This window comes from Gorilla gorilla, chromosome 2, assembly GCF_029281585.2.
Source record: "Gorilla gorilla gorilla isolate KB3781 chromosome 2, NHGRI_mGorGor1-v2.1_pri, whole genome shotgun sequence".
In the NCBI taxonomy this organism is placed as follows: domain Eukaryota; kingdom Metazoa; phylum Chordata; class Mammalia; order Primates; family Hominidae; genus Gorilla; species Gorilla gorilla.
Genome location: NC_086017.1, coordinates 181,461,208 through 181,488,113, shown reverse-complemented (window position 1 = coordinate 181,488,113; position 26,906 = coordinate 181,461,208). Strand labels below are relative to the sequence as shown.

Sequence of the window (26,906 nt, the reverse complement as noted above, 5' to 3'; positions counted from 1 at the left end):
TTAGAGACAGAGTCTTGCTCTGTCGCCCAGGCTGGAGTGCAATGGTGCGATCTCGGCTGACTGCAACTTCCATGGAGGATGTTATGTTAAGTGAAATCAGCCAGGCACAAAAAGACAAATACCATGTGATCTCACTTATATGTGGACTGTAAAAAAGTCAATCTCACAGTAAACTGGTGGTTACCAGAGCCTAGAGAGATTGGGGAGATGTTGGTCGAATAACACAAAATCTTAGTTAGGAGGAATAAGTTCAAGGACCTATGTTACATCGTGGTGACTACAGTTAATAACAATATATTATATACTTGAAAATTACTGACAGTAGATTTTGTGTCCTTACCACAAAATAATAAGAATGGCAGGTAATGCATATGTTAAATAGCTTGATTTAGCCATTCCATGTGTATACACATATCAAAACATGATGTTGTACACCATAAATGTATACGATTTTAATTTACCAATTAAAAGTAAAAATAAGGGCTGGGCGCGGTGGCTAACACCTGTAATCCCAGCACTTCGGGAGGCCGAGGTGGGCAGATCACGTGGTCAGGAGATCGAGACCATCCTGGCTAACACAGTGAAACCCCGTCTCTACTAAAAGTACAAAACATTAGCCGGGCCTGGTGGCACGCGCCTGTAATCCCAGCTACTTGGGAGGCTGAAGCAGGAGAATCGCTTGAACCTGGGAGGCAGAGGTTGCAGTGAGCCGAGATCATGCCACTACACTCCAGCCTGGGTGACAGTGCGAGCCTCCGTCTCAAAAAAAAAAAAAAAAAAGTAAAAATAAGCCATCGGCAGAATGGATTTTTAATCATGATCTAATGGCGGGGCATGGTGGCTCATAACTGTAATCCCAGCACTTTTTTTTTTTTTTTTTTTTTTTGAGACAGGGTCTCACTCTGTCACCCAGGCTGGAGTGCAGTGGCGTACAACGTCTGCCTCCCGGGTTCAAGCGATTCTCCTGCCTCAACCTCCCGAGTAGCTGGATGGTGAGTACAGGCATGCACCACCACACCTAGCTAATTGTTTTTGTATTTTTAGTAGAAATGGGGTTTCACCATGTTAGCCAGGCTGGTCTCGAACTCCTGGCCTCAAGTGATCCACCCAACTCGGCCTCCCAAAGTGCTGAGATTACAGGCATGAGCCACTGTGCCTAGCCTAATTCCAGCACTTTGGGAGGCCGAGGTGGACAGATCACCTGAAGTGAGGAGTTCGAGACCAGTCTGGCCAACATAATGAAACCGTCTCTACTAAAAATACAAAAAAATAGCTGGGTGTGGTGGTGTGCGCCTGTAATCCCAGCTACTTGGGAGGCTGAGGCAGGAGAAATCGTGTGAACCCAGGAGATGGAGGTTGCAGTGAGCCAAGATTGCGCCATTGCACTCCAGCCTGGGTGACAGTGCGGGACTCCATCTCAAAAAATATATAAAAATAAAAAATAAGGGATTAATATCCAGAATATATAAAGAATCCCTACAACTCAACAATAACAACAACAATTTTTTAAATGGGCAAAGGACTTGAATAGTTCTCCAAAAATACACAATGCACATGGTGCTCAACATCATCAGTCACTAGAGAAATGCAAATGAAATAACACTTCACACCCAATAGGATGGCTAATACTGGTAAAATGGAAAATAACATGTGTTGGCAAGGGTGTAGAGAAACTGTAACCATCATGCATTCCTGGTGCGGATGAAAAATGAAGCAGTCCTGTGGAAAACGTATGTGGTTCTTCAAAAAGTTAAATATAGAATCACCATATGATCCAACAATTCTACTCCTAGGTATGCATCCAAAAGAAGAGAAAGCAGGGACTTAAGTAGACAACTGTAAACCAATGTTCATAGCAGCATTATTTGCAATAGCTAAAAGGTGCAAACAACAAAATTGTCAATCAACAGATGAACAGAATGTAGTATAAACATGCAATGGAGTACTATTCAGCCATACAAACAAGTGAAATTCTGAGACATGAAACAACACGGATGTATGTTGAAAACATCATGATCAATGAAACAAGCTAGACATAAAGGACAAGTATTTTTATTCCACTTACATACCTAGAATAGGCAAATTCATAGAGACGGAAAGTAGAAAAAAAGTTATCAGGGGCTGGGGGAGAAGATATGCATTAGGGAGTTACTGTTTAACAGGTACAGAGCTTCTGTTTGGGATAATGAAAAAATGCTGAAAACAATGGTGATAGTTGCCTAACATTGTGACTATGTCATTGAATTGTACACTTAAAAACGGCTAAAATAGTAAATTGTTGTGCATATCTCATCACAAAAAAAATTTAATTACAACTTAAAGGGTACTATAAATAGACTCTAAGATAGTCCCTAATGATCCCTGCCTCCCAGTATTCAAACCCTATGTAAACTTGTCCTGTAATAAAACAAGACAAAAGTGAGTGTGTGACATACAGTCTGGGTCATAAAAAAATTGTGGCATGACGTTTTCTTCTGGATCACTCATTTGGGGTAAACTAGTCATGTCATGAACAGCTCCATGGACAGGTCCACATAGTGAGCACCTTGTCAGCAACCATGTAAGTGAGCTCGGAGGCAAATCCTTCAGTTCAATGCAGCTTTCAGACTTCAACCCTGGGTAACATCCTAAGTGCAACCTTACAAGAGCTCCTGAGCCGAAACAGCAAGCTAAATGTTCCTGGATTTTTTTTTAATTGCCCTTATTGATAACACCATGATATAATGTATAAGTAGCTTGGGGTTTTTTATTTTTAGAGACAAGGTCTCACTCAGCTCACTCTTACCCCAGGCTGGAGTGCAGTGGTGTGATTATGTAACAGCTCACCACAGCCTCAAACTGCTACTCCTGGGTTCAAGCGATCCTCCCACCCCAGGCTCCCAAAGCACTGGGATTACAGGTAAGAGCCAGTGTGCTTGGCCATCTCCTGGATTTCTGACATTGATAAATTTTGGGGTAATTTGTTATGCAGTAGATAACTTATACCAGGGATTCAGTAAGGATGGTGAAAAAAAATGTTAAAGCTGAAGTCTAAAAATCATTAAAGAAAATAATCACATAATGCTGGTATTTTCATCACCTGAAATATTGCATAAAATTTCCTGTTCTACAGTAAAACACATTTTTCAAGTTAGTGTGTAACGAATAATGTACTTTTTTTTTTTTTTTTGAGACAGTTTTCGCTCGTCACCCAGGCTGAAGTGCAATGGCACGATCCCGGCTCACTGCAACCTCTGCTTCCTGGGTTCAAGCGATTCTCCTGCCTCAGCCTCCCAAGTAGCTGGGATTACAAGCATAAGTCACCACGCCCAGCTAATTTTGTATTTTTAGTAGAGACAGCGTTTTCACCATGCTAGCCAGGCTGATCTCAAACTCCTTCACCTCAGGTGATCTGCCCGCCTTGGCCTCCCAAAGTGCTGGGATTACAGGCATGAGCCACTGCGCCCAGCCTACGAATAATAGACTTTAAAGGAACAAAGAAGAAAATGTCAATCTTAGGGAACGAGAAAGTTAAACTCACACACAATACTGAAATAACTTGAATCAAATTTAATTGGCATTAAAAGTTTTTATTTAGTATTTGATCCACAATCTATACAAGTTATTTACAAGGCATGAAAATGGAAAACAGCACAAAATACAATTGAGGTATAAGCTCAGAGCACAGTATGTCATGTTTCAATAAATATAATTCAAAATTTGTAAACTAGGTGACCAGATACATGAGTCTTATTTTTAGTAAAACCATATAAAATATTTATTTCACGTGAGGTAGAGGACAGTTTTCTGTGTCATGTAATGCAACCAACCACAGCAACTTTAACTATAAAACTGTACATCATTGGCAAAATTTTAAATTTAATTATGGTCAATGTAGCCAATTATTTGTTTCAACAGCTGCAGAACAGATATTTCATTTACTGCCTTCACAGATTAGAAATTCAAAAGTAATTTAAGACTACTATGTTGGCTTAAAATTATCAGGATAAACAAATACTTCTAACAGGATAGTAAAAACAAGTAAAATTTTATTTCTCATAAACTAATTCCTCAAAAGATGTCCTACATTTAGCAACTGTTTTCTAGGACATGTTTACTAGAACTACTTTAAGTATGCTGTGCTTTCTTTTCAAGTGAGGTATCTATATTGAGGAAAAAAATCTTATAAATTCCTTTTACATTAAACTAATGTAATACACTATTTTGTTTTCTGGGCTTAATTTTTAAATTTTTTTTTTACATTTGATCACTTTCTAATTCAAAAATTGTAGCACTACATAGGACATTTAATTCTATTACTAAATAGGCTCCAAATTACATTATATAGTTTAGAAACCATTTCAATGAAAGGATTTACAAAAAAAAAAAAACTGTCCTTTTAAATGAAATGCAATATAAAATACTAATACGCTTTTCTTCCAAAGGTGGAAATGCTTAAGTACCCTATACTAGAAAAAAAAAAAATTAGGCTGTTTATTCAATTCCACAATGTATAATACAGCAGTTTTATGTCCCTTATTGCTGACAGCTTCGATAAAAACTATTAACAAGTAGTTCCAAGCACAGAAATAGATGTACAGTATGAGCACGATTTTTCTTTATATTAATTTTTAATGTCCTATCATGTGGATTAAATGCATAAAGGGCAAATAAAAATGAGGAATCTTCCCTAAGTAATCAAAACATATGTCTTATTGAGAAGAAAATTTTAGAAGCTGATTAAAATCCTTCAGCACTAGCTTTGCAATTAATTCTGGAGAAATACGTTGACACATCTTATAGTACTTGAGTTTCCTTATAACTTTACCTTCCTTCAAACAGAAGCTACCTATGTGCAAATAAACTGGTTGTTCTGTCAGGACTTCTAAAAGATATGGATAACCAGCAAATATATACTTTATTTCACCTACTTTAATAGCTGCTTTACAATTCGCTATGTACAAATGATTTTATATCTTAACTGGTAATATATTAAATATGTTATAAAATTAGTTCAAGAAGCATAAAACACCCTAACTCTCATGAACACAGAAATTCAAGCAAAAGAATATGCTTAAACAAAAACTAAAGCACACAGCAAACGTAAATTGTTGGTCAGATCTTTTCATAGTGTTATAAGTTACATTTGTGAAATTTAGGGTAGTTGAAGAGCTTCCTCAGTAACAGCAAGAGGTTTTACATTTATTACCTTTATAGAGTAGGTACACTTTTCTCATAAAGTTTAGCCTACAGAAACTATCACCACCCAAATTAAACATCACCCAAGCTAATATTCTTTCTTCCTTCTAAAGATGAGCTAGCAAAACTTTTTATAGGTTGTCCCTTTAATGCAGCTTTTTAAAGTAAACATTTTTACATTTTTTCTAAAAAGAATTATTTTTTGAAGTCTGAGGAAAAATCTGCTTGCCTAGTGAATTTGGCACACAAAAAGTAACAACAAATCAAACTTTAAGCTAGCAACCAACACACAAAATAAGCATGCAAAGAATAGGATAAGTTTTATATGGATAAGATATTTTAGCCAACTCCACTTATAAGGTATTACAAAATCTCTATATTGTTTTCAAGCTATGTGGTGCAGTTTAAAGTTACTTTTAACAATAATACGTATATTTACAATTGACTTAAAAAACTATTTTCAAGGAAGTTAGACAGAAACCTATGGCACACCAACGCATCTTCTGGAAAATGAAGACGATACAATGTCATGTGGCAAGTTTTCAATATATGAAGGACTAGAAAAAATATTTCTTTACTCAATTCTGAATTACAAGTTCATAATAATTTAATGGTCTTTAAGCACTGCTTAAAATTTTCCAATAACATATTTCAAAGATTAAGCAATTTATTTTAGAAGTTTTGGGTTAAACAAATTATCATTTTCTAGGTAACATAAAGCAGAAAGGTTCCAAGTAAATTAGAAATATAAATGAAATTATAGGTGTTTGAGTTTGTCTTCCAAAAAGCTGAGCTGTGACACAAATAATTCAAAATTAAAATAAAACTATATCATAAATATCTGATTTTTCCTTCTCCAGATCTAAATAGATTGTATTGGGAGAATATGTCACTTTAAATATTTGTTTCTAAAAATTAGCCGGGAGTGGTGGCGGGTGCCTGTAGTCCCAGCTACTCGGGAGGCTGAGGCAGGAGAATGGCGTGTACCCAGGAGGCAGAGCTTGCAGTGAGCCGAGATTGCGCCACTGAACTCCAGCCTGGGAGACAGCGAGACTCTGTCTCAAAAAAAAAAAAAAAAAAATTGTTTCTACATGTCATTTTAATATTTGTTCCTCCTTGAGAAGATTCCAAGACTCAACAAATTAAATTAGTCTTAATATAGCAAAATTTAAATGGAAAATAGAAAACACACATTTAGGTTATACTCAATTTAGTAAATAAATTACATTTGGGGAAGTACAAAATTCTTTTTGGATATGTACTATTAAGCAAAATATGAAAATAACTGGTTAAATGACAACCTAGTGATTCTTTCTACACCATTAGATTATCTACCTTCTATGCTGGAAATAGAATATAACCTTAACCCTAGCTAATTTATTTTAAAATAAATATAGCTCTCTGAAGTAATTTCATACATAGTATCTTATAAGAGAACATGAAGAACATTTATTATCCCATAAAATCCATGGGGTAATAATGTCAATTAATGATAGTTTCAGGAAACTTCCTTTAAAAACAGATCTAAGAATTTTACCTAATGTATTTTGAGCCAAGAATTAACAAATATGAAATTTGCCATTAGAGAATGACAGACTTTTCTGTGCAAAAAAAAAGTGCAGAAGATGTTGTCCCTCCCGAAACTATGGAATTCCTTTACCTTCTAAAACTTATCTAAAAATCTTTTAGTAGCAGGTAACTAAACTGTCCTATATGCACCTATCATGTACTATCAGTTGACTGTAAATTCCTGATTTTGATATTAAGTAGTAAATGAAAATGGTCCATTCGTGCAAATTTTGGTAAGACAACATTTAAACATACAGAAGTCCAAAATAACCTTCAAGGTGTTTAACATTTTACAACTTAAAGGAAAACAAGTCCATTATATAAATTTTAGTAAGACTCATAACTACATGTAAAAACTGTACAGGAGGATTATGGATTGTATAGAAACTGATACACAACAGTGGTATCAGTTTTTCTCAAGAACATTAATATTTTCACACCACTATTAACAACATGAACAAAAGTTCAGAAATTATCACATTTTATTTTTGAAAAGTTGCTGCTTAAAAAAAAATCTAACTATAACCACATTTAAACTGAATAACAAATTACAACTGCTGCTTCTGTTTAGCAGCAGCGCATAACAACACATTCTTCTTCCCCACTGTGCTCATGGGGTATGCTATAACCTCAGTAAAATTCCTCCTAGGGTACACATTAAGAAGAAGAGAACTGGTGGAAATTCATTCCACAATCTGAACAAAGTAAAAGTAAATTTGGTGTATGTTAATGAGTACACTATATCAACTTAGAAAAATTGTGTTAATGAGAAAAGGGGAGATTCAACTCCTTGAGTAGCTCTATATACTTAAAATATAAAGCCACCATTGTATCTAAAATTGAGTCTGAAATATGGATAACAAAACTGACCACAGCTATTTTCCATCACATATTGCAGCTTTTAAAAAGTACACAATTGTTAATTTTTGCATTAGAAATATAAGCAGATTACCTACTAGTTGAAACCATATAGTATTGTTACTAAGCTGATTTTTTTAAAAAAGTACAAAGAAACATACATTTTCATTCATTTGGAAAATGTAAAAATTTAAGTACTAATATATAATCTCTTCACTTTCTCTGATCTACAAATGGATAGAATGCCTAGTTATCGTCATGCAGATAAATTCTTCAGAATTCAATTACCAAAGCAAGCAACAAACAAACAAACAAACAAAAAAAACCTTGTCAGTAATACACAGATGAATCTAACAGTTTCTATTCTTTAGCAGTCTTTGATGATTTCAGAATTTGCAGCTTTAGCTCTTTTATCATCATCTCTAACTTCTGTCTTGCTTCCCGTTCCTGTCTGAGTTCATCCTGGAGTTCTTGCCTATCGGCCTCAGCATGGTCCAATCTCTGCCTCAGTTCTGCCAACTATGTGATTTAAAAGGTGCTATCAATTTTAATTGTTTTGTTTTTCCATTTAATCCTCATATCATAGAAAATATCTATTTTCAAATTACTTTTTACAAAACGAACTATTTCATGTATACTAAATCCATTAAGTATCTAATACTATTAATTTGACATCTGACAGGACACTAAATTTAAGAAAACGCAAAGGAACAAGAGGAAGGAATACATCCAGCATGTTCATGTTCATTATGCCCTATACTTTACTATACCGCTCATCACAGCCTGCTCATGTTAGTTATTTGTTCGTGTTCCTTAAATTGTGAGATTCTATTAACAAAAGAGAATTGCTTATTTTTGCTCCAGTGCTTTTGAACATAACAGGCAACAGTTCCTGTTTGTTAATTTGTAGATTTGAAAGCTCATATACTACATTAAAATAATATACAATATTCAGAGGGCTAGAGATTAGCAATTTAGGTAACTAAACTGCAGTAACCCGATAAAAATTTAAACTAATAAAAGCAACAAACATCAAAATAATCATCTTGGACAATACAGCATAAAGCTATGTTTAACAGAATTATCTATTTTGAAATCTAGCTTAGTAAACTGAGCTTGACAAAAAGTAATTCCTTTATTAGAGAAGTAACGGTGGCCGGGTGCAGTGGCTCATGCTTGTAATCCCAGCATTTTGGGAGGCTGAGGTGGGCAGATCACGAGGTCAGGAGTTCAAGACCAGACTGACCAACATGGTGAAACCCCGTCTCTACTAAAAAATACAAAATTTAGCTGGGCATAGTGTCGCACGCCTGTAATCCCAGCTACAATCAGGAGGCTGAGGCAGGAAAATTGCTTGAACCCGGGAGGCAGAGGTTGTGGGGAGCTGAGATTGTGCCACTGCACTCCAGCCTGGGTGACAGAGCAGTCTCTGTCTCAAAAAAAAAAAGAGAGAGAAGTAACAGTTTCCATTTCCATGCTGAAAGGGCACCATTATACAAACAGTAATTCTTACCTGTCCTGCATATTCAGCCTCTTTGTCTTTTTCTAAATTTGAGTCACAGGTACATTTTTGCTTCATTATCTGCTCCAATTTTTTCTCTAAGTCTTTCTGTTCAACATAAAATTCTTCCATTCTTTGAGCATGTTCATTCTGCAAAGATTCAAGCTCTTTCTGTAAATTCTGCTGTTCTTCAGTGAGTTCCTTCATAGATTTTGAACTACTCAACATTTTTACTTCCTGTAATGTAAAGAATCACAATACAATTTTTACTTTATTTTCACCATGTTAAAATTTTCAGTTCTGGAAAATGTAGCACAGAAAATACCTAAAATTCAGCTATCATTATCAGTTCTATATAGAGGTAATTATTTTAAAAAACTATTTTCTCAAAAAATTTTAAAGTATATTAAAATTGCTTATCAGCGTAAAACAATAATCTTAAGTACATTTGTAGCATCTCATCTTGACTTTTCTTACTAAGAATATACAGGGGGGCTGGGCGCGGTGGCTCACACCTGTAATCCCAGCACTTTGGGAGGCCAAGGCTGGTGGATCACAAGGTCAAAAGTTCGAGCCTGGCCAACATGGAGAAACCCCATCTCTACTAAGAATACAAAATTTAGCCAGGCATGGTGGCACGTGCCTGTAATGCTAGCTACTCGGAAGGCTAAGGCAGAAGAATTGCTTGAAACCTGTGAGGTGGAGGTTGCAGTGAGCTGAGACTGCGCCACCACTCCAGCCTGGGCGACAGAGCAATATACAAAAGTATCTTTTCATAATGGACTATCATTTAGATAACAATTTTACCATCTGAAGTTGTTGCTTCTTTTGCAAAATCAAGTTTAGTTTTTCCTGTTGTTTTAAATAAGTTCTCATTACTTCTTCCATGATTTTTCCCTTATCATCCTCACAAATGACATCTTTCACAAGAAGCGGAGATGAAGCGGCAGCAACAAGGCCAATTCCCACTTTGTTTATGTCTCTGACTAAGTTGCAAGTGGCAGACTCAGATTTCCTTTTACTTGTAGAATTATTTGAGATTGATGCATCTTGGAGAGAAAAAAATCAAGTAACAAAGTATGAATATCACTCCATTAAAAAAATCACTAGAACAATCCATAAATGTAATTTTTTAAACATTTCATTTATACATTAGACCAAAACAAATAAAATAGGAATAAATTTAACAAAAGCAGTGCAAGTATAATGAAAACTACAAAACATCACTAAAAGAAATTTAAGACCTAAATACGTGGAAAAACATCCCAAATTCATGGATTGGAAGACTTAATATTGTTAAGACAGTAATAGTCTCCAAATTGATCTACTTATTCAGTGCAATCCCTATCAAAATCCCCACTGGATTTTTTGCAGAAATTGAAAAGCAGATTCTAAAATCCATATGGAAATGCAACAAACCCAAAATAGGCAAAATAATCTTGAAAAAGAATAATGAAGTTGAAAGACTCACAATTCCCAATTTCAAAGCTTACTACAAAGCTACAGAAATCAAGACTGTGTGACATGACTTAAAGATAGACATACAGATCAGTAGAACAGAATTCACAGTCCAGAAATTTAAAAAACTCATACTTTATAAGGCAATTGTTGTTGACAAAGGTGTCAAAGCAATTCAGTCAGGAAAGAATAATCTTTTCTGGCCAGGCGCGGTGGCTCACGCCTGTAATCCCAGCACTTTGGGAGGCCAAGAAGGGCGGATCACGACGTCAGGAGATCGAGACCATCCTGGCTAACATGGTGAAACCCTGTCTCTACTAAAAAATACAAAAAATTTGCCAGGCATGGTGGCAGGTGCCTGTAGTCCCAGCTACTCGGGAGGCTGAGGCAGGAGAATGGCGTGAACCCGGGAGGCGGAGCTTGCAGTGAGCCGAGATAGCGCCACTGCACTCCAGCCTGGGCAACAGAGCGAGACTCCGTCTCAAAAAAAAAAAGGAAATAATCTTTTCAACATACGGACAATTATATCCACATGCAAAAGAATAAGGTTGGACCTTATGCTGTATACAAAAATTAACTCTAAACTGATCAAAGACCTAAATGTAAGAGCTACAACCCTTAAACATAAATTTCTTGGCTGGATGTGGTGGCTCACGCCTATAATCCCAGCACTTTGGGAGGCCGAGGCAGGTGGATTACCTGAGGTCAGGAGTTCACCACCAGCCTGACCAACATGGTAAAACTCTGTCTCTACTAAAAATACAAAAAAAATTAGCCAGGCATGGTGGCGCGCACCTGTAATCCCAGCTACTCAGGAGGATGAGACAGAAAAATTGGTTGAACCCGGGAGGCGGAGGTTGCAGTGAGCTGAGATGGCACCACTGTACTCCAGCCTGGGCAACAGAGTGAGACTCTGTCTCAAAAATAAATAAATAAATAAATAAATAAATAAATAAATATTTCTTGGAATTGGGATTAGGCAATAGTTTCTTAGATATGATACCTAAAACAAGAAAAAAATAGATAAATTGGATGTAATAAACATTTAAAACTTTTGTGCTTCAAAGAACACTAACACGGCCAAGCACGGTGGCTCACACCAGTAATCCCAACACTTTGGGAGGCTGAGGCAGGTGGATTGCTTAAGCTCACGAGTTTGAGACCAGCCTCAATATGGCAAAATCCCAACTCCACCAAAAATACAAAAATTAGCCGAGCATGGTGGTACATCCCTGTAGTCCCAGCTACTTGGGAGGCTGAGGTGAAAGGATGGATTAAGCCCAGGAGGTAGAGGTTGCAGTGAGCCGAGATGGGGTGATACAGCCAGACTTTGTCTCAGGAAAAAAAAAAGAACACTAACAAGAAAGTAAAAAGAAAACACTATGGTAAATCAAATATCTGATAAGGATCTAGTATCCAGAATATATAAAGAACTCTTACAACTCAATAGTAAAACAACAACCTAGCATTAAAATAGCCAAAAGACCTGAATACACATTTCTCCAAAGATATGCAATGTCCAAGAAAAACATGAAAAGATACTCAATATCATCATTCACTGAGAAATTGCAAATTAAAACCATGAAATACCACTTCACAACCACTAGGATGGCTATATTCAAAAGACAAACAATAACAAGTGTTGACAAAGATACGCAAAATTTGAAACTTCCAAGCTACCACAGGAATGTAAAATGGTGCAACTGCTTTCGAAAAGTTTGGCAGTTCCTCAAAACATTAAACATAACTACCACATGACCTAGCAATTTCACTCCTAAATATATACCAAAAAAAATGAAAATATAGTTCCACACTTAAACTTCTACACAAGTATTTATAGCAGCATTATTCTTAATTGCCAAAAAGTAGACCCAATGCAAATGTCCACCAACTGACGAAGGAATAAACAAAATGTGGTATATTCACATAATGGAATCTTATCAGGCCATAAAAAGAAGTACTGGTACATGCAACAACACGGACTGTGAAAACATTATCTTTCATGAAAGAAGCATAAGCTTCTTGACCAGACATGAAAAGCCACATATTGTACAATTCCTTTTATATGAAATGTCCAGAGTAAGCAAATCCATAAAGATAGAAAATAGATTAGTGGTTGCCAGAGGCTTCGAGAAAGGGAGAATCAGGGAGTGACTCCTAATGGCTTATAGGGTTAATTTTTGGAGTGATGAAAACATTATGGGCCGAGGCAGGTGGATCACCTAAGGTCAGGAGTTCAAGATCAGCCTGACTAACATGGCGAAAACCCTGTCTCTTACTAATAACACAAAAAAATTAGCCAGGTGTGGTGACACACGCCTGTAATCCCAGCTACTCAGGAAGCTGAGGCAGGAGAATCGCTTGAACCCGGGAGGCAGAGCTTGCAGTGAGCCGAAATCACCCCACTGCACTCTAGCCTGGGCGACGAGTGAAACTCCATCTTAAAAAAAAAGAAAGAAAAGAAAACATTATGGAACTAAATTAGCTGTGATGGTTGCACAACTTTGTGAATGTATTAAAAACCACTGAATTGTAGGCTTTAAAAGGGTAAATTTTATGGTATATAAATTATCTCAATAATTTTTTAGAAGTCATTAGAATTAATTTAAGAAATAAAATACAATGTAAATATGGCATAATAGTCATTACTAATTTTTGTTTACCATATTTAAATCTGAAGAAAACTGAGTTTTAAAAATCTCAAAATTGGCCAGGCATGGTGGCTCACATCTGTAATCCCAATGCTTTAGGAGGCCAAGGCAGGAGGATCACTTGAGGCTAAGAGCTTAATGCCAGCCTGGGCAATACAGTGAAACCCTGTCTCTACAAAAAAATGAAAAAATGAGGCAGGCGCAGTGACACATGCCTGTAGTCCTAGCTACTAGGGAGGCTGAGGTGCAAGGACTATGAGCCTAACAATTTGAAGCTGCGGTGAGCTATGAATGCATCACTGTACTCCACCAGCCTAGAGCAACAGAGTGAGACTCTGTCTCTAAAAAAGAAAAACGAAACAAAAAACCCTCAAAATAAACGTATAGAAAACCCCTGGCCGGGCGCCATGGCTCACGCCTGTAATCCCAGCACTTTGGGAGGCCAAGGCAGGCGGATCACCTGAGGTCTGGAGTTCGAGACCAGACTGACCAACATGGAAAAACCCCGTGTCTACTAAAAATACAAAATTAGCTGGGCGTGGTGGTGCATGCCTGTAATCCCAGCTACTCAGGAGGCTGAGGCAGGAGAATCACTTGAACCTGGGAGGCGGAGATTGCAGTGAGCCGAGATCACACCATTGCACTCTAGCCTGGGCAACAAATACGAAACTCTGTCTCCAAAAAAACAAACAAACAAAGAAAAAAACAGAAAACCCCCACCCAAGAATCAGCCAGGCGTGGTGGCTCACGCCTGGAATCCCAGCACTTTGGTTGGGAGGCCGAGGCAGGTGGATCACCTGAGGTCAGGAGTTCAAGACCAGCCTGACCAACGTGGAGAAAACCCATCTCTACTAAAAATACAAAATTAGCGGGGTGTGGTGGCGCATGCCTGTAATCCCAGCTACTCAGGAGGCTGAGGCAGGAGAATCTGGGAGGCGGAGGTTGCAGTGAGCTGAGATCTCACCATTTTACTCCAGCCTGGGCAACAAGAGTGAAACTCCTCAAAAAAAAAAAAAAAGAAAGAAAAAAGAAAGAAAAGAAAACCCCCAAGAATCTCAATTCTCTATAAAAACTTAAATAAATAGAGGACCCTCCAACTGTTCCAATGCAGCTAAAGTAACTGTCACACTGCCTAATCACTAAGCAAAAGCTGTGCTGCTATATGGATGGTAACACAGGCAATATCTGCAGACATGTCTCATTTAATCCACAGTATTTTAAAAGGCACGGTAAGTAACCAGCTATTTTTCTTTTAAATGACCAGTCAATATTCCACATTTATGCTATATGCCTGGCCCCCAGAGCTTTCAATCCTTGCTTTATTCCATAACTAAGCTTCCTTGAGTTCTATACCTAACTACTCTTACTTACATAATACTTCTTATTATTAAATGGTGTCTCAGTTCATGGCAAATCAGAAAGAAAAATAAAGGTTGGGTGCAGTGGCTCACACCTGTAATCCCAACACTTTGAGAGGCCAAGGCAGGAGGATCACTTGAGCCCAGGAGTTCGAGACCAGCTTGAGCAACATACCAAGACCATCTCTACAAAAAAAAAAAAAATTTTTTTTTTTTATTAGCCAGGCACAGTGGTGTGCGCCTCTGGTCCCAGCTACTAGGGAGGGTGAGGTGGGAGGATCACTTGAGCCAAAAGGTTGAGGCTGCAGTGACCACGATCTCACCACTGCACTTCAGCCTAGGCGATAAAGACTCTGTCACAAAAAAACAAAAAAAAAGGAGGAAAGAAAAACAAGGATCTCCTGAAGACTGACAGCAAATAAAAGGTAAGAAAGGGGCCGGGCGCGGTGGCTCACGCCTGTAATCCCCGCACTTTGGGAGGCCGAGGCGGGCGGATCACGAGGTCAGGAGATCGAGACCATCCTGGCTAACATGGTGAAACCCCGTCTCTACTAAAAATACAAAAAATTAGCCGGGCGTCGTGGCGGGCGCCTGTAGTCCCAGCTACTCAGGAGGCTGAGGCAGGAGAATGGCGTGAACCTGGGAGGCAGAGCTTGCAGTGAGCTGAGATGGCGCCACTGCACTCCAGCCTGGGCGACAGAGCCAGACTCCGTCTCAAAAAAAAAAAAAAAAAAAAAAAAGGTAAGAAAGGAAAAAAATTCAGACAAAAATAACTTGCAGTCTGAGGCCAGGTAGCCTGTATCTATCTCAGTCTCCTGAGCTATCACCACGCTAGAAAAGTATAGCAACTGAGATTGAAATAAATCACCCAGAGTTTTGAAGGGTAGCATTTTTAAAGGTAAAAGCTCCAACTATCTGAAAATTTAGCTTAAACAAAAAGCCTGTTTGAAAATGCTGAATAAATGTGTTCATTAGATATTTAATTTTAGAAAGATAATCTCTGAATACTTACCTAAACGGCTACATAATTCTCTACTTGTTTTTAAATCCATTTTCTCCTGTTCCTCAAGTGAGACATCTGGATAAGACACTGTTTTTTGAAGTTTACCACTACTGTGAGCCTTCTCTGACTGTCTTGATATGGACTTACTTGCCTCTGTCTTTGTGAGCTCTTTAGACTGGGATACAGCAGAAGTAAGCGACACATTTGGGGCAACCACTTTATCACACATGTATAAGTAGTAGCTGAAAACAAGTAAAAGCAAAACAAGACATATATTACATATTACGATTAAGTAAAAATCAAATATGTAACTTGCATTTCTGTGGTTAAACTTTTTTTTTTTTTAACCAAAACAGACAATATTACAACTCAGAAAATAAAGGTCACAGTAAAGAATTCTTAGGAAAAAAATCAACACTTTAGGCATTACAAACATAATTATAAGAGATTTTTTGTTAGTTTGCAAGTAACCCAGGCTGGAGCGTAGTGGTATGATCATGGCTCACTGTAACCTCTAACTCCTGGGTTCAAGCAATCTTCCTGCCTCAGCATCCCAGGTAGCTGGGACCACACATACCCGTTTTTTTTTTAGAGATAGGGTCTTGCTATGCTGCCAAGTTGGTCTTGAACTCCTGGGCTCAAGTGATACCCTCCCACCTCCAACTCCCAAAGTACTAGGATTACAGGCATAAGCAACCATAACCAGCTTGCAAGTAATTTCGGGGTTTTTTTTGGCAAGTAATTTCTAAGCACTAAAAAGATACACAGAAGGAAAATCACAGGCTCTTCTCCTTCCCTCAAAACCACCTGAGAATTAAAAGCATTAAGGACTTTATACAGCTGTGTAACAACTCTGAGCAGGTAAGTTTTACTCCAGAAAAAGAATAATCTATAACTACTTTGGAGGACTTTATCTTGCCCACCACCCTTCCAAAGCAGGGAATCTTGGCTCTTTGCTTTGGTGAGGCTGCTTCAGTGGCAGACTGCAAGGCTATGTCCTGACTCACAGGAGGCTCAATGAGGAGCTCCCAGGGCTCTTCTTATATACCTCAGAGAGAGAGCTCTGAATGTCACCCAGCTACTGAGCAGTTCTTGTATCAAACCCCACTGAGCAATCTTCTTGAAATACTTCACTACTTCCTACTCATTTGATAAAATGGCAATAATAAATTATGCAAAACTAAGATAGAAGAGATTACCAATTTTGACCAAAACTCACATAAAATTGCCCAGTAGACTCATCTGAGAAGCTCATGGGACAAATTTCAGCTAGATATTTAAGTACCATATTTGTAACTATATTCTGAGTAACACTTAGCAAAAAGATGTAACCATTTAAGACCTGACACTCTATCCCCTGAACTCCAGACAATCTCCTCTTACATTTCATTTTCTTTGTACAAGACATCTATATTGTTCCCCTTTGTTAATAACACACATTTTTGAGCCAAAATCTCAGTTTTCTGACAGGACAAGAAAATTGACAGGTTTAATAGTGCTCAAAAGACTTACTGCAAATACAACAGGTAAAGTAGTGATTGTACAAATGTAAATAAGACTCAGTCTCCTTATCACCATACTTGGAGGGAATACAGATTTACACTAGTAGAAAAAAATCTAGGACTTAACAACAAAAAACTTACAATCTAGGGTGAACATTTATTGAAACAGTAAAACTCTGATTTTGAGAAGTATGGTTATTAAGAATGCTCTTAGTTTCAAAAGAATTTCTTTTTAAAATATCAAAGTTGCAGGCCGGGTGCAGTGACTCATACCTGTAATCCCAGCACTTTGGGAGGCTGATGGCAGGTGGATCACTTGAGGTCAGGAGTTCGAGACCAGCCTGGCCAACATGGTGAAACCTCGTCTCTTCTAAAAATACAAAAATTAGCTGGGCGTAGCGGCGGGTGCCTGTAATCCCAGCTACTCAGGAGGCTGAGGCAGGAGAAATGCTTGAACCCGGGAGGCGGAGGTTGCAGTGAGCCGAGATCGTACCATTGCACTCCAGCCTGGGCAACAGAGCGAGACTCCGTCTCAAAAAAAAAAAAAAAAAAAAAATTGAAGTTGCGGCTAGGGGCGGTGGCTCACGCCTGTAATCCTAGCAGCACTTTGGGAGGCCAAGGCTGGCAGATCACCTGAGGTCAGGAGTTCAAAACCAGCCTGGCCAACATGGTGAAACCCCGTCTCTAATAAAAATACAAAAAAATTAGCCAGGAGTGGCAGCTGGCGCTCAGGCTCAGCTACAGGATGCCATGGCAAGAGAACTGCTTGAACCTGGGAGGCAGAGGTTGCAGTGAGCCAAGATCCTGCCACTGCATTCCAGTCTGGGTAACACAGTGAGACTTTGTCTCAAAAAAAAAAAAAATCAAAGTTGCACACCAAACTCTTGAAGAGTTGGTTTACCTCTTGAAGAAAAGTAAGAAATTAAAGGAGAACTTCCATTTTTTACTTGAGGGCAAAAAGAAAATGACCTATTTCTAGAAAACACATAGAAACACATAGTAAAGGTTATTTCAAATATTCAGTGCAATTTACAATTCATTTCATTTCAGATTCTTTCTTTGAAATTTTTTCTAATAAGAGTAACTAAATACAATTCACCTACCATTTCCCTATAATGATAAATAGAAACAAAAAATACATTAAATACCAATGTACTTATTTAAAAATAATTTTGAATTTTCTTTTTTTCTTTTTTTTTGAGACAGTTTCGCTCTGTCGCCTAGGCTGGAGTGCAATGGCGCGATCTCAGCTCACTGCAAGCTCCGCCTCCCAGGTTCAAGCAATTCTCCTGCCTCAGCCTCCCGAGTAGCTGGGACTACAGGTGCCCGCCACCAGGCCCGGCTAATTTTTTTGCATTTTTAGTAGAGACAGGGTTTCACTGTGTTAGCCAGAATGGTCTCGATCTCCTGACCTCATGATCCACCACCTCGGCCTCCCAAAGTGCTGGGATTACAGGCGTGAGCCACCGCGCCCAGCCTAATTTTGAATTTTCAAAGATAATCTATGATTAACAAGAAAGCCTGAAAATAAAGAAATAAATTCCTGGTCAGTCACAGTGGCTCACACCTGTAATCCCAGCACTTTGGGAGGCTGAGGCAGGCAGATCACTTGAGGTCAGGAGCTCGAGACCAGCCTGGCCAACATTGGAAACCCCGTCTATACTAAAACTACAAAAATTAGGAGGGCGTGGTGGTGTGAGCCTGTAGTCCCCGCTACTCGGGAGGCTGAGGCAGGAGAATCACTTGAACCCGTGAGGCGGAGGTTGCAATGAGACGAGATCGCACCACTGCACTCCAGCCTGGGTAACAGAGCAAGACTCTGCCTCAAAAAAAAATAAATAAATAATTAAATTCCCATGTCCTAGAATAGCGCATGACATATAGTTGTTGAATGAAGAAATGAATGAACAAACGAACAAATAAATACCAACTCACCTGGGGTGTAAAAATGAATGTGTCTGAGAAACATGGTCACCTTCCTGCTTTATAACAGGATACCATGACTGTAATTCCATTCCTGATGGTGCATCTGCCTGCAGAAAAACATGGAAGGGAAACATTTATTGAAGTAAAACTGTGAAGGTTAATTTTATGTGTCAACCTGACTGGGCCACTGGGTAAAGACAACTAACATTATTTAAGAGTCATCATGCCACGCACAGTGGTTCACACCTGTATTCCCAGCGCTTTGGGAGGCAGAGTGGGGAAGATTCCTTAAGCCCTGGAGTCAGCCTGGGCAACATAGGAAGACCAAGTCTTTTAAAAAAAAAAAAAAATTAGCCAGTTGCAGTGGTGTACATCTGTGGTCCCAGCTACTTGTGAGACTGAGGTGGGGGAATCCCTTGAGCCCAAGAAGTTGAGGCTTGCAGTGAACCATGATTGAACCATGATTGCACCATTGCACTCTATCCTGGGCAAGAGTGAGACCCTGTCTCAAGAGTCATCTTCCAATAAGGCAGTCTTCCCTTGAAGAAGCCTGATTAATCACCTGAAACTCAGAGACACCCACATGAACTATCCCATCACAAGAACAGTTTCAGTATGCATGCTAACATGGAGTACCAGAAATGACTGCATCAAATTTCATACTTACGAAATCTATTTTATTTATTTATTTTGTTTTTTTTTTTGAGATGGAGTCTCGCTCTGTCACCCAGGCTGGAGTGCAGTGGCGCGATCTTGGCTCACTGCAACCTCCACCTCCCGGGTTCAAGCGATTCTCTGCTTTAGTATCCTGAGTAGCTGGGATTACAGGCACCCACCACCACACCCAGCTAATTTTTTGTATTCTTAGTAGAGATTGGGTTTTGCCATGTTGGCCAGGCTGATCTCAAACTCCTGACCTCAGGTGATCGCTGCTCCTCAGTCTCCCAAAGTGCAGGGATTACAGGCATGAGCCACTGAGCCTGGCCAGAAATCCATTTTAAATAATAGAACTCTGTAAAGGTACAGCACTGGAAAATTGATTCTTATTCCTGTACTACAATCGGCTAGACTATACCCCATCCCTACAGTATTTGTTAGCATATTAGCTAGATACCATTCTACAGCAATACTTTGCCAAATTAAATCCAAAACCACATAGTTTGCTAACACTTGTCATTAAACTATATTTCCTAATAAACATAAAAAGCATTTTTTAATATTTAAAGATGAGCTATAACTAAAAATAAAGAAAAATAAGGAGAAAGGTAACTGGCAACTTAATGAACATCTACCGGCTGAGAACTTTATACATCATTCTTAATTCTAACAAATATCCCCCATTAAATAGGTATCATTACCATTTTACAGATGAGAAAACAACTCACGTTCAGAAATTGAAGAGGGGCTCGGTTCAGTGGCTCACACCTGTAATCCCAGCACTGTGGGAGGCCAAGGTGGGTGGATCACCTGAGGTCAGGAGTTCGAGACCAGCATGGCCAACGTGGCAAAACCCCATCTCTATTAAAAATGCAAAACTTAACCAGGCATGGTGGTGCGCTCCTGTAATCCCAGCTACTCGGGAGGCTGAGACAGGAGAATCACTTGAACCCAGGAGATGGAGGTTGCAGTGAGCCAAGATCATGCCACTGCACTCCAGCCTGGGCAACAGAGCAAGAATCATCTCAAAAAACAAAACAAAACAAAAAAAGAAATTGAAGAGAAAAAAAGAATAAATGATCTGTGGTTACTAACTTCTCCCTTATTTTGGTTTGCTTTATTTACACTTTGTCCTCCCTTCATCCCCCACATATTTCCTATTATACGAAATTACCTTGCTCTTGTGGGAAAAGGATACTTAAAAGAGGGGGGCAAGACTCACTGGTAAGGGAAAGGGGAAAGAAGGAAAGGAGAGCTGAAAGGTGGCATGGTTAAGGTGAGCAACAAAAATAGGAAGTTAACAGACAAACCCAGGAAACTGAGGGAGAATGCGATTAGGAACGAGTTAAACAAAGAATAAGACAAAAAAGAGAGCTGGATATTTCTCTAAACCCTACCTTTGAGAGGTTCCATGGCCAGGCGCAGTGGCTCATGCCTGTAATCCTAGCATTTTGGGAGGCCGAGGAGGGTGGATCACCTGAGGTCAGGAGCAAGAGACCAGCCTGGCCAACACATTGAAACCCAGTCTCTACTAAAAATACAAAAATTAGCTGGGCGTGGCGGTACACACTTGTAATCCCAGCTACTCGGGAGGCTGAGGCAGGAGAATCACTTGAACCCAGGAGGCGGAGGCTGCAGTAAGCCGAGATTGCACCACCGTACTCCAGCCTGGGCAACTGAGCCAGAATCCATCTCAAGATAAAAAAAAAAAAAAAAAAAGAAGCTCCAATTCCGGTCGGGTGCGGCAGCTCACGCCTGTAACTTTGGGAGGCTGAGGGAGGTGGATCACCTGAAGTCAGGAGTTTGAGACCAGCCTGGCCAACATGGAGAAACGCCGTTTCTACAAAAATTAGCTGGACATGGTGGTGAGTGCCTGTAATCCCAGCTACTTGGGTGGCCGAGGCAGGAGAATCACTTGAATCCAGGAGGCAGAGGTTGCAGTGAGCCGAGTTCGTGCCACTGCACTCCAACCTGGGTGACAGAGCAAGACTTTGTCTCCAAAAAAAAAAAAAAGAGAGAGTCCAATTCCCAATTCCTTCTGTATGGGGAATGACAACTTCATTCAATAATGAATAAAACCACATATAGTGGAGAGCCACTAAACACCAACAAATTAGGAAAAGTAGGAAAGCTGTTTTGCCTGATGTCCCAATATTCCAGTTTGGAACCAAGAAACTAAGGACTGCAAACAGATCTCTGGATGTTAAGCAGTAGTGATTAAAACAAAATCAACTCTAAACTGTCCAAACTCTGGTTTGATTACTGAGATCCTACTAATGGAGGAAATCAATGAGAATGAAGAAACCTGGGAGAGACCTGACAAGTAACCCACTGCCCTCAACAAAACAGGCTGAAAACAGAAAGGAAACAGCTCTTAGAATATGTATCTTAAAATCCGATCAGTCAGGAGATGATTTAGGGCCAATTAAAAGACAAAAATAGGCAGGACGCGGTGGCTCATGCCTGTAATCCCAGCACTTTGGGAGGCCAAGGCGGGCAAATCACGAGGTCAGGAGTTCAAGGCCAGCCTGGCCAATATAGTGAAACCCTGTCTTACTAAAAATACAAAAATTAGCCGGGTGTGGTGGCACGCACCTGTAATCCTAGCTACTCAGGAGGCTGAGGCAGGAGAATCGCTTGAACCTGGGAGGTGGAGATTGCAGTGAGCCGAGACGGCGCCATTGCACTCCAGCCTGGGTGACAGAGCAAGGCTCTGTCTCAAAAATAAAAAAAGAAAAAAATATGTATGTGGGAGATCTTTATTTTTGTTAAGAATTAGGCCAGGCACAGTGGCTCACGCCTGTAATCCCAGCACTTTGGGAGGCCAAGGCGGGTGGATCACGAGATCAGGAGTTCAAAACCAGCCTGGCCAAGATGGTGAAACCCCGTCTCTACTAAAAATACAAAAAAAAAAAAAAAATTAGTCGGGTGCGGCAGCAGGCGCCTGTAATCCCAGCTACTCAGGAGGCTGAGGCAGGAGAATCGCTTGAACTCAGAGGGCAGAGGTTGCAGTGAGCCAAGATCGTGCCACTGCACTCCAGCCTGGGTGACAGAGTGAGACTGTCTCAAAAAAACAAAAAAAGAATTATTGAGCAATGAATTTGAAAGACTAGTAAGACCTCAAAATTATAGGAAAAAGATTAATATTTTTAAAAGATTTAAGAGTTGAATATTCAGTGAAGGTCTCTACATGATATGTAAATGTGGAATTAAAAAAAAAAAAAGGCCTGGGCACAGTGGCTCATGCCTATAATCCCAGCACTTTGGGAGGACAGGAGAATAAACTGAAACAGGGGAACAGAGGTTGCAGTGAGCTGAGATCGCTCCACTGCACTCCAGCCTGGGCAACAAAGTGCAACTCCATCTCAAAAAAAAAAAGGAAAACAGAAAAAGAAACATCACATTTTGAAATAATATTCAGAATCTGGGAAAATTCCACTGCTTATTTATAAAATAAACCAATCACTTATTTACATAGTTTCTCAGCCTATAGCTTAGTTATAGCAGTAAGAAAGGGAACTGACTTCTGGCAACAGAAATACTAAATGATAGATGCTAAGTGACAGCTGACAGCCTAAGGAGAGAGGAAAATTACAAGATGCAAACACAGAAACTGCTTCAAAAAGCAAGACAATCTGAGTAAAGGCTTTAGCATAGACCGGGGCAAATAATTTAATATATCTCAATTGTCCCCTACCCCAATTCAACAAAGTATGGTAATCAACGTTTAAGAATCTTGAGTTGGCCAGGCGCAAGGGCTCACATCTGTGATATTACCTAGCACTTTGGGAGGCCAGAGTGGGCAGACTGCTTCAGCTCAGGAGTTTGAGACTGGCCTGGGCAACAAGGCAAAACCTCATCTCTAATAATAATACAAAAATAAGCCAGGCAAGGTGGTGTGTGCCTGTAGTCCCAGCTATTTGGGAGGCTAAGGCAGGAGGATCACTTGAGCCCAGGAAACAGAGGTTGCAGTGAGCTGAGATTGCTCCATGGCACTCCAGCCTGGGTGACAGAGCCAGACCCTGTCTCGTTTAAAAAAAAAAAAAAGTCTTGAGTCAACGTGACATAGCTAAATTATGTTCTGTATACCACTTAGATTCAAAACTTTTTCAGACATTTTACAATTCATGAAAACAGTTTTTTTAAAAAAACACAATGCTTTTAAAAAGTAGCTTAATGGGTAGAACATTTTGCACCCCAGCTCTACATGACCAAAGAGGTGTTAATGAATGAGGATAAGTTCATTCTAACAAATCAGTAAAATTTAAGATCAGTTTGAGGGCAGGAACAGTGGCTCACACCTGTAATCCCAGCACTCTGGGAGGCCGAGGTGGGTGGATCATTTGAGGTCAGGAGTTCGAAACCAGCCTGACCAAATGGTGAAACCCCATCTCTAATAAGTACAAAAAAAATTAGCTGGGCATGGTGGCGCATCCCTGTAATCCCAGCTACTCGGGAGGCTGAGGCAGGAGAATCACTTGAACCCAGGAGGTGGAGGATGCAGTGAGCTGAGATTGCGCCACGGCACTCCAGCCTGGGCAAGAGAGTGAAACTCTGTCTCAAAAAAAAAAAAAAAAAAAGGAAAATCAGCTTGAATTAAATGAGAATTTCTTTTCTAGACATCATTTGTTAAAAAACAAAGAAAGCTCCTCTTTAAGTAAGTGTTATATCTGAAACAATTCTAGATGTACTGCCCAAGAAATCAATTGTTTCCAGATTTTTTAAATTAAAACTACTAAAATTGGCCCTACCCAGTGGCTCACACCTATAGCCCCGGAATTTTAGGAGGCCAAGGCACAAGGACTGCTTGAGTCCAGCAGTTCGAAACCAGCCTGGACAACATAGAGAGACCCCCATCTCTACAAAAAACATTGTTTTTAATTGGCCAGCCGTGGTGACGCATGCCTGTAGTCTCAGCTACTCAGGGGACTGAGGTGGGAGAATCAGTTGAAGCTGGCAGGTTTGAGGTTGCTGTGAGCTATGATCCTGCCACTGCACTGCAGCCTAGGCAACAGTGTGGGGCTTGTCTCAAAAAAAGAAAAAGAAAAAAATATAAAATTACTAAAATTGATTTATATATTTCAAAGTTTTTCCTATAATGAATACTGGAATCTCAACTCTTCAGAATATCAAGGAAATTCTAAATTTGCTCAAAGACCTTGACTTGAAATCTGACTCAATTTTGATCAAGTTCATTTCAAAACCCTACAGTTTGATCTATAAGAGTAAGTTTTATCTTTACTCATGAGCCAAACCTAGCATCTATTTATTTCTGTGTCTCTAAACTTCAGGTGCCACCTTAAATAACTGCTAGCACATTCCTTTATTTTTAAACAGTCATCCCTCTTAGTTCCTATTCTTTATTTTATTTCCTAGTCTTGACCAACCCAGTAAGAGTCAGACTAGAGCTTCTAAGGAATCTTAAAGATCACCTAGCATAGCCCCCTAGCCAATGTATGAATTCCCTATTTAAAATCCCTGTTAAGTGGCTACGCGGCCTCTGCTTAAACAGCAGCTTGAGGTCAAGAACCAGCCTTACCTTTGTATTTTTAATACCTAGCACTATATGCCTAGCATGTAGTAGGGACTCAATAGATATTTGTTGAATGAATTCTGAATGACAGTGCAGCTCATTAATTCCCAAGGTAGCCTTTTACAAGGTTATTCTGCTACCACAAAACTCTTGGTCTCTTTCACATTTGATATCCCTCTACTCCATGAAGCACCAAGGAAGCCCAACAGTTTCTAAGGCTGCATTTTATCAGAGATATAAATTAAACAATACAAATGATGGGGACAAGCACAACACTAACCACGATAAAATGTTGCAAGCTAATTTTACCTAATATGCTGTGGTAAGCCATAAACACATTTATAACAAATTATCCTAACTGTATGTTAAAAACAATTAAGAAAAGCACAATGTTTATGATACAACAAAACATTCAGAGGCATGCCAGATTTTCTCATCTATTCTGCATTTGTGTCAACATACAAATTAGGTTTTCAAAAAAAGAACAATATAATTAAATGGTTCAGCAGTAATGCTACTAATCAGGAATAAAAATTAGATACCAAATTATGAGTATCTACTGCCTGGTATCTTACCTTTCAACATAGGAATCATTTATTTTTATGTGTATTTAAATTTTAAAATACAATACATTACATAACTTGCCAAAGAAGTGGATCATTTAGTAGCTTAAGTTAGAACCTTAACATTTCAAAATGCTCTTATCACCCACTTTCCCCATCATTATTTACCCCAAAATGAACAGATAGCATCCTCATTTCAAACACATAAGCAAAATTTCAGACACATAAATTTCATTCCAAAGGTTCTTTCTCTTAGGTCATAAAACGCCAAATGTCTATGAATGTGCAATTTAAACAATTCCAAAACATACAGTAAAAAAAACATAAAACAAGTAAAAACTAAGAAACATTTTATGAAAGTTTCTCTAAATTTCTGCACCTTCCTATGCTTATTCTGTATACATGACCCTTTGATAATCAGATTTCCTAATGAAGAACCACTCTATTTTAGTGATACGATGCTAATCAGTCTCATAATGAAAAATAATTTAGAGAGCTTGATTTCATTTACAAAAAACTTCTTGTCACTACTTTCTAAATACAAAAGCTATTCCACCTGCTCACCATTATTCATACAAATATTCGAATTTGTACCAAAAAAAAACCCTTTAAAATTCTTACACATTTTTTTTTCCCTTGAGACAGGGTCTTGCTCTGGGGTACAGTGGTATAATTATAGCTCACTGCATCCTCCAACTCCTGGGCTCAAGGGATCCTCGTGCCTCAGCCTCCAGAGTAGTTAGGACTATTGGCCCATGCCACCAAGCCTGACTAATTTTTTTTTAATTTTTTTTGTAGAGACAGAGGTTGCACTATGTTGCCCAAGCTGGAACTTATTTTCAATACTAAATCTTGCTTTTAGGTGGCACTCTAATTTTTAATTACAGCATCAGATTACTATTTTGATCTTTAATTAAGTCCTAATGACAAACATTAATGAACTAAAGAAACCAAGATAATGCCTCAAAACACTAGTGGGAATTCCAAAATTCCAACAAAAATCAGAATTAAGCCTTTTTACAAATATATGAGCCGGAAGGCCAGGCACAGTGACTCACACCTGTAATCCCAGCACTTTGGGAGGCCAAGGCGGGAGGATCACCTGAGGTCAGGAGTTCGAGACCAGCCCGGCAAACATGGTGAAACCCT

The 26,906-nt window shown here is 39.1% G+C and overlaps 1 protein-coding gene across 2 annotated transcripts in view; it reads right to left on the bottom strand.

Annotated features, from left to right (window-relative positions):
* Positions 1–3,548: 3,548 nt before the first annotated feature.
* The window catches only part of SKIL (SKI like proto-oncogene), a 39,587-nt gene continuing 16,229 nt past the window's right edge, over positions 3,549–26,906 (bottom strand). For both annotated transcript variants that reach the window (XM_055381447.2, XM_055381448.2), the window contains exons 3-7: positions 19,014–19,107; positions 15,586–15,818; positions 9,914–10,155; positions 9,119–9,343; positions 3,549–8,124 (exon numbers count right to left, since the gene is read on the bottom strand). In XM_055381447.2, the coding sequence (XP_055237422.1) occupies positions 7,966–8,124; positions 9,119–9,343; positions 9,914–10,155; positions 15,586–15,818; positions 19,014–19,107 (953 nt within the window). In that variant the 3' untranslated portion in view covers positions 3,549–7,965. The remainder of the gene's footprint in view (positions 8,125–9,118; positions 9,344–9,913; positions 10,156–15,585; positions 15,819–19,013; positions 19,108–26,906) is intronic.